Below are 8956 nucleotides of genomic sequence, written 5' to 3' on the forward strand. Positions count from 1 at the left end.
TTAGAATCTTTGTTGTTTAAGCTTACTTAAAGTAAAACCATTTGGAAACATTCATTGTTTTCTGTTTGTAAACGTTGGTTGGTGTGAGCTAATACACTTTTTGTATGCATATCTCAATATTAATTGACATGACAATTATAAATTTAAAGTATTTGATTCTACTCTACAGTTTGTAGTTAGCCAACTCTTGAATATTGCATGTGGAGACGTGAAATGGCCAAGCTTTACCATTGCCAAGGGAGCTTGCTTGTGGGGAACCTAGCTGACCAATGCCAAGGTTTCTTAGGGGAATGTTGTGATCATTTTGTTAGAAAATAATGTTTGCTTATTTGAATGGAATTCTTGTAGGTTACGTGATCAATTCTTAAAATATCATTTGATCATATGCATACTTTATGAGCATCTAAACAAAACATTATTGTCCTTCCTTTGAACTCAATGGTAAAATGAAAGAAGAAACTAAAATTTTTATTTTTGTTTTTAAAAATTAATTCTATTTACTACATGTAACTTACAATAATTTGCATTTTTCTTAAATATAATAATTAAATTCTTAGTCAAATTTTAAAACCAAAATTTTTTGAAATCCCAAAAGCAAAATCAAGTTTTGGTGAAAGCTTTTTTTTTTTCCTTCAAAATTTGGTTAAATTTCTAAACTATTGATGAAATATAGATATCAAAACTAGTGATGAAATATAGATACCAAGGAAATAAAATTCGAGATGAAAATATAGCTTAAAACTCTAAAACCAAACAGCTTACCAAACGAACCTAAACATTAGATAATTGAACAAGTCAACTATATAAATATGATTACAAAATTTTACCAACAAAACGGAAAAAAGTAACAAACAATTCTTCATTCTAACATACTCACAACCTCATTCTTCGAAACTTGTAGAGAGTAACATAAAGTTGCAAGCATGTGTCCATTTGATTACTGGAGTTTAAAGTGTTAATATCCAACTTTCAATTTAATGTCCACTAAGTTCTTACCTTGTGTCTCTCACGTCTATTGCTTCTTCATTAGCACATCTTAAATTGTGTTAAAAACATACCACCACATGAACAATACAAGCCATGGACTAGACCAACTATCCTCGCAAAAAAACACACATTAAAACTCAAGGACAGAATTGTACAACCGATCAATCAACCTATTGACAAACATATCCTAATAGTAAAAAGCACACTTCTCTAAAACTCACGTTCAAATCCATGGCTAAAAACTAATACAAGTTGTAGAAAGAGGGATGCAAGAGAAGAAATAAGCAAAAAAAAAAATCTCGCAGAAATGTTCATCTATTACCAAGCAAGAAGCTTTGGCCGTATTACAGAAAGAAAATTGGAAGTAAAGGGTCCTGCAAGCATTAATAAGATGTCATGTCATGTCATGCCTGTAAACAATCTATTCATAAAAAGCCCTCCTGTATTTGATCTCATCATACCTAACATGAATAGCCTATTCCAAAATTCTGAAAACATTATTACAGATATATCACAATCGACTAAACAAAAAAAAAACAAAAAAAAAACAAGAAGAAACTTTAAGTAGCAGACAACCGAAATTCTTTTCAAAGGTAGCTTCGCTAGCTATTTTAACCCAATTTCTTTTACCTTCAACAAGGAGACGTGAATGCTAAACAACAAAGCTCCCGTTCTTCAAAAGATAAGTGAGGTCATTGAGAGAAGATATAATTCCCGGAGTTTGATCATCGATTTTGGGTGGGAGAACAAAGTAAACCAGATGCATCTGCTCCGACAACAGCTAGATCACAAACAGAGCAAAGCTGTCCTTCCTGACTTGGCACAAACCTGGAACTACAGTAAGGGCAAGAAACATCCTTCTGACCTCTATAAATTGGTACATAAGTTGCACCACAGGTCACAAAAGGGTTTCTGAAATCATAGTTCAGTTGGGAGGCATCCGTCATGTTCCTCTCTGCTGCCTGCAGTACTTGCCTGGCTGTCTTAGCTTGATTCTCAATTGAGGGATTAGTCTCAAGAAGTCTGCGAGCGAAGTTTGCCGCACTGGCGAGGTTCTTAGCCTTGTAACAGACAGTCATGGCGTTTAATAGAGCAAGCCTCAAATGTGGCAACTGAAGGTTGCAGTGCGTAAAATAGGCTGCAAGCTCCATCTGACGTACTGGATTGTTCTTCAGTTCTCTCCTCTTCAATTCCATTTGCAAACCCAAAACATACTCCTTAACGATAATAATTAACTCCTTTACCTCATCCACTTCTCTCCTAGACTCGACCACGATCAAAGGGATGGTATGAAGAATAGAAAGAAACAGACGAAGAGCATCAGAGAACTTCCCTGTTGTTGTGGCCTTGTAACCAGCTTTAAGCTTCTCCTCCAACTGAGAGAAACTGTAAATAAGTGCAGGAGATCCTTTTGCATTCGCATTACTAGATTCACTGAATCCTCTTTCAACTGCTAATGATATTATGGGAGCAGATGAAAAGGCACGAAGATAGGTTTGACTCCCAGCATGAAGATCAAGAAATATGGGTCTCAAAGGAGCAAAGTTTTTAATTCCTAGCTGCCTGTTAAGCAAGCGCATTGCTGTATCAAAATTACCGGCTGCAGCATGTTCTGCAGCAAGGGACGATCTCTGTGTCCAAACCAGGTTGGCAGGCAGGCCAGGAGTTGGGGCCACAAAAACTGAGTTGCGAGAAGTGACTGATACTTTTGGAGTGTCAGCTTCGGGTGGGAGCTCCAAATCTTCAAGGTCCCATCCCCCTTCTTCCTCGTTTTCTTCTGCACCTTCCACATCATCCAAAATTGCTGCCACATCTCCATTTTGTAAGCCATCAACATCAACCACATCCAGCTCCTCACCCCAATCACCATCTGCAACCTCATCATCGTCTTCGTCAGCACGACCAGCACCTACATTATCGAGCCCACCTTCGAATATTCCTTTCATGACTCTCAGAAGTGGCCAATCACCGCCACACATGACTGGAATGGGAGGCAAGAGGAGGGATGCGGTCTTGCCTTCTGGTAAAGATGGAATGTCATCTCCCAATTCAGCAGCGAGCCTTTCAGCTACATCGTGCAAACCATGGGTAGAAGCTGTGATGTACGCAAGAGGTAAGTGGCCAACATTCTCCAGGATCTTTACACGCTCACGAACATCACCAAGATATAGAGCATTGTGAAATTGACCCATGACATCATTCTTAACTTCAGCAATCTTTAACATCTTGGATAGTTTTGCTGTGTTGCCAGTTATGAGATAAAGGAATGATAACCTCTCAAAATTTTTTGTCTTCTGGTACGCGTATTCAACGATGCCTGCATTGCCTTGACGAAGAGCCTCCACACCCAGCCTATACCAATGATCTTTTTCATCGATTGCTGTAGCAGATGCAACTGCAATCTGAATGTTTCCACTCTCAAGAGCCAAATTGAACCTGGTTCTTTCATCCTTCACAAAGTGAAGTGCAACTTCTGGAAATCCCTTTTGCTGCAAATATGCAATCATTGCTTGCCCACAGAGCTGGGAGTTCCTTATCATGCTCATGACATGGTCAAATCTCTTCTTCAAGAGAGAAAGCTTGAATATGTATTCTGTTGCATCAATAATCAACGATCGAACTGTTCCATCCCTATCCAAGCAGAAAAGAGTATTGCCAGACACCTTTGTGATATATATTGGAACATCAAGGGTTCTGATTATACCACTATCTCCATTGGGGAGGCAATACTTAATGTGGTTTAGGGTTGTGTAAATAAAAACGCCATTATCATCCCATGCTCCACTCTTTACGCGAATTGTTTCATGAAGTGTGCACTGGTGAACAAGCTTCTTGTTAGCAATAATAATTGCATGTTTGCTAAGCAATGCTACACTCTCCATATCATTGGACCAAACAACGTACTTGACAAAAGGGGTTTGAAGATCACCAAGAATTATTCTCTGTTGGAGATCGTAAATAACAACTCTATCTTCTGCTCGGCACAATAAATTACCAGTTCCAGCATAAAATATTGCATCTGCAGTAATGGGAATAGGGACCTTCTTAACAATTTCATTCTTAAGGTTTTTTAACAAGACTTGGTTGTGACTTTTATCGAGCACAGCAAACCTATTTCGAGCCACAAACACTGCTGATCCTCCAAGTCCTCTCTTTGCATCTTGCAAGCTATCACTTCTACCAAAGCTATCCTTGGGTATGGTGTAAAATTCATAGCACCCCCCATCCAGATCTGAGCAAACAAGAATTGTGTTTTCCGTAGGGCTAAATGAAAGGGTCCGTGGGCTCTGATTCAAGCTAGTTGAACCAGGCCGGCGAATCGGAACGACCTGTGTATCTTTTTGAGTGGAGAACTCATAATAGCGCAAAAATCGGTCCTTCACATAAAATAGAGAATCGCCGCTAATAGCAAAGGCTGGCCTTTCTCTCTCCAACTTAAAAACAATCATGCCACTGTCATGCCCTGCTGCCAATAAATTCATCTCAGGATGAGCAGCAAGAATCCAAAATCTATCATGCTCCCTGCGAAATGTCTGAAGTCCAGTTCGTTTTGTAGCATCCCAAATTCGAATACTTTTATCCTCTGAATTGGAAACAATAATATCTTGTTTCGCATGGAACATCACACACGAAACATTATTCATGTGCCCCCTTAGAGTGTCCACTTCCCATGCTTTTGTGTCTGCAACAAAAATGATTAAGTTAGCAATAAAAGTCGCTTTGTATCCTGTTTGATGCGAGACGTTTCATTAATAAGGCTAACTAGCAACTTTTAACCCATTTCCCTCTATTTTTGTTTTGTTCATGTTGAGCTAGATGAACCAAGAATAATATAGGACATAACGGTTCTTGCAAGTTTAAAAGATTCGTCTATTTGATAAAGTACTCAACTCAATAGATTTCCAAACCTTGTCCAAGCCACTCCCTATGTCTTAACAAATAAACTTCTAACAGATTGTATCCTACAACCATTTTTTTATAGAACAGATTGTATCCTACATCTTCCCCAACATAAACACTCGGAGGATAGAGAGATTACATGACTACTCTCCTACAGTCTGCGAACTAGAATTGTTAATAATAAATCAATATCAGGCAGGATAACTGAACAATCTGAAACAAAATCAATTCGAGCTAAAACTTAAAACTCTATGGAGAAAGCACATGCTCCAGTTAAGTACCGTTCATTCGCCACAACTTCACTTGTCGATCATCAGCCCCTGACACGATCAACGGCAGGGTGGGATGGAATGCCGCCCAATTAACCCCTCTATCATGACCTTCCAGTACATATTTAACAACAGCATCAACTCCACCAAATAGATCAGCATTCATTTGACTCAACCGCAAGATATCATCTGCTGGAGACACAGTCTTCTTCCTCAAGGCACCAATATCCCAAACACGAACGGTCTGATCAAGGGAAGCTGACACAACAAGATCTTCCTTAGGGTGGAATGAAGCACACATTACGTAGTGATTGTGGCCCGTCAAAACGGAGATACATGTACGTGATTGCCAGTTCCATATACGAATAGTTTGATCATCACTAGCACTCACAATCCATGGATACTCATGGTGAAATTGCACAGTACGTATATAATCCAGGTGTCCAAGAAGAGTAAATAGACATCTATGAGTCTTATAGTTCCACACTTTAATCTTATAATCATCCCCTAAAAGAAGAAAAACAATCAGTATTTTAGCACAACAAATCTCATTTCTAAAAATTGCTTGCAATGACATGATTAACAAGGGCATACTAAAAGGCAGCCGGAGAAAGCTAACCAAAACTAACAACAAAAGGATAAGATAAACCTCTATATCGACTTGAGATAATTTCAGAAACCATAAGTAAAAATATCAATAATTGGTCAAGTAAGAGCACTCAGCAATTACTATCCTAAAGCAAAGAAGAGCGAAGAGGAAACCTCCAGACACAAAAAGAGGCTGAGACTTGTGAAAGTGAACACCCCGAACAGGCCCTTCATGCTCATCAAATCTATCAATAAGCGTGCCCATCCGGTAATCCCATAGCTGGATCACTCCGCTGTGAAGACTTGCAAGGATCCATGGCCTCTTACTATGGAAACTCAACCCTTTGACTCTATTACTCTTGGTTTCAAACTTCGTCAGCATCTTCTTCTTTACCCAATTAATTCTGCAACAAAAACACGTAGCATTAAACCCCAAACCGGATTACCCTTAATCTCCCACACCCAAGTCCCAAACTCCACGGCCCAGATCATACAATTCTACTTACCAAACAAAATCAACACTAAAGCAAACAAAAAAACCTAACCATGCAAATTGGTGCCAGATCTACACAAAATTGGAACAAAAAACAACGTCATTTGAAAGAATTCATCGTAGGTTGTACCTCAGATCCGATCAGAATATAAGAAATAAACAAAATCCCAGAATTGCATCCACAATCAGCACTCCAGCACAAGAAAAGAAAGGGTAAAATGAAAAGAAAGGCTCGAATGAATTGGGAAATGGAGAGATTGAGAGAGCGTAAGGTGATGATTTGTGAATAAGAAAAAAAGAAAAGAAAAATAATAACAACGAAGGAGGGCTCGCAGTCTTCTCCTGGATCTGGCCCTCCACTGTCAGCCTCCTAATATTTTAAGGAAAATGAAACAATAGAACTAAGGATTAAAATATCCCTAAGGTATATACTCAATTCATTTTAATTAAATTTCCATGGACATGTTCCTACTTTTCGGTTTTATAGATTTTATATCGATGTGAGATATGAATTATAAATAATGAACAGCAAAAATGTTACTAATATAAATGGTATAACTACTCATTTGTTTATCACTAGTAAAAAATGGTGAAGAATAGCATTTTTCTTTTTAAAAAAATTATTAAATTAAGACCGTCACCAAGATTGTACTCAGACGTTACAACTTAAGTTGGAAGAACAAAAAATACCTTTGGTATGTCAATAATTAAAATGTTACCTTCTCTTTTAGCTAATCCAACTTTTATCTTTTAACATTTTCTTCTTCATCAAGTGTTTTTCGTTGAAATTTTGTTCATTTACAAGTTTCATTGTATTGGTTTGTTATTGGTTCTGTCGTTATAGTGATGGTATTTCATTATTCCCTTTGTTTAGTTACATATTTGATTTTCTAATTTCATCTACTTTTTAGGATTTAGAAAATTCTTCTAAAAATCGAAGAAATTTGTTGCTTTTTATTTGTGGGAGTTTCTTTCACATGTGTTAGTGTTTTTTTTAATCTCGACAGCCAATATTGATTTGATAGATGAAATAAGCATCATCCACTCCAAATTAGTTTGAATCTTGCATGAAATTCATCTATCTCTTATGAGATTAATCCAACTGTTTAGATCTTTAGGGCATTCAGTGTATTCCAACTGGAAAAGAATGTTGGCTTGAGTTTTTTCATCTCGAAACTCAAACCCAGTCAAGATTTATCTTGAGATTTTTAGTCGTTTGCATAGTGAAGTTTATTTTGTGGTTGGTTTGTTTGTTTTATTTTTAAATTTAACTTTTGTTTTTTACGTGTTATAGATCATGCCATTGATCCAAATAAAATTTGCACTTCTTACTATTTTCTAGCAAATTTGACTTGTTGTTTTCATCTACGAAAAAATAATTTCTATCATCAATAACAAATTAACGCCTCTAGAATTATACATATTTAGGCAAACACTTTTGGACATTTTCTCCATGTGAAGTTAATGTTTTGTAGGCCTATATGCCATTATATTCTTCTAAGGGGGTGGAGGAGGATAGAAAAGACATCATGAACTTTTCATTGTTAGGGAGGAAGGTGTCTTTTAGAGGGAGAGGTTTGATATAGTGATGAGTTTGAGATAGATATGTAGTTAAATTTTATTAGAATGAAGTTCTTAGGCTTAGTAGGTTGTACTTGGACATGAACGAGAGACTAAGTTGAACAAGTTTTTTCCTTGAACTATGACTTTGAGAGTGATGAGAACCCAATGAAGATTATTACTGTTTTTTTTTTTTATTGAGTTGGCTATGATGGTGAAGAAAAGAAGGCAATACATAGATTGAACCGTTAGGTTTGATTGATGACTAAGAGGACTTTTGCAGATATGATTGGAGCAACATGATTTTAAAAAAGAGTTTGAGTAGCTTGTAATTGCACTCTACAAGAACAAGTATGCTAATGGTAAGTTGTGTAAGTCCAATAATTTATATGAATTTTTGTTCGCAATCCAAGTTAGTTAATTATACCTTAGCATTCTTGTAATTTGTAGCTTACAACTATCATGTAATAATGGTTATTCTTTTGTTGTAGAAATTGGTAGATTTGAACATATGAGATAGTCTCTTCGCTTAGCAGACAGAAGACAAATAAGTTGTTCGATGATGTCATATTTGTGCATTGTGTGATGAAGTTGCATGTACTCACCTAGAGTCAAGGTGATTTATAACCAATTGTTTGGGTTTCAAATGGTAAGTCATTCTTCCTTACATTTTTATAGTTACATGGTAGGGTTTTATGACTTATTTTGTAATTCTAACTTAATTTCATAATGATTACATGTAGACTCGTATAAATGACCTTTGTTCCAATAGATGACGAGTAGGCCTGCGAGTTGATTATTGGTCTTCTCAAAGGTAGATGGATTAGTGGAGCCTCATTCTCCTCTGGAAAATGTGATGGAAGCATCGTTGAGGAGTAAGGGTGAGGAATAAGAAGATTCACTTGTGAGGGTGGACGATACCTGATGGGTGGCTCAGGAGGTGTTCACCCATCGGTTAGGAATCCATCTGTGACAGGTTCACTTGTGCTAAGTCGATCTGTAAGGAGTCCAGCTAGTAGATTATAGAGAACGTGTGAGGGTAGGAAACACTTGCATGCCTCAGTAATAGAATGGATATTATAAAGTCCCCATTCATGGTTGAGTTGAAGGTGATAAAGAATATGTTAACAATTTTTTTAAAGGTAAATTGCGATCTTCA

At 37.1% G+C, this 8956-nt stretch overlaps 1 protein-coding gene across 1 annotated transcript; it reads right to left on the reverse strand.

Annotated features, from left to right (window-relative positions):
• Nucleotides 1-1284: 1284 nt before the first annotated feature.
• Nucleotides 1285-6634, reverse strand: LOC101207280 (coatomer subunit alpha-1). Its single transcript, XM_011650950.2, has 4 exons — nt 6368-6634; nt 5919-6148; nt 5169-5663; nt 1285-4669 (listed from the first exon to the last, which is right to left on the reverse strand). The coding sequence occupies exons 2-4, from the start codon at nt 6124-6126 to the stop codon at nt 1713-1715; spliced, it is 3660 nt and encodes a 1219-aa protein (XP_011649252.2). The 5' UTR covers nt 6127-6148; nt 6368-6634; the 3' UTR covers nt 1285-1712.
• Nucleotides 6635-8956: the final 2322 nt, after the last annotated feature.

This window comes from Cucumis sativus, chromosome 2 (assembly GCF_000004075.3).
Source record: "Cucumis sativus cultivar 9930 chromosome 2, Cucumber_9930_V3, whole genome shotgun sequence".
In the NCBI taxonomy this organism is placed as follows: domain Eukaryota; kingdom Viridiplantae; phylum Streptophyta; class Magnoliopsida; order Cucurbitales; family Cucurbitaceae; genus Cucumis; species Cucumis sativus.

Bases quoted from the DNA above. Each gene is read 5' to 3' on its own strand.
- LOC101207280 (XM_011650950.2), bottom strand. From the start codon at position 6,126: ATGCTGACGAAGTTTGAAACCAAGAGTAATAGAGTCAAAGGGTTGAGT. The intron at 5,664-5,918 runs GTTTCCTCTTCG...TTCTTCTTTTAG, and splicing joins GCCTCTTTTTGTGTCTGGAG to GGGATGATTATAAGATTAAA. The intron at 4,670-5,168 runs GTACTTAACTGG...TTTTTGTTGCAG, and splicing joins GAAGTTGTGGCGAATGAACG to ACACAAAAGCATGGGAAGTG.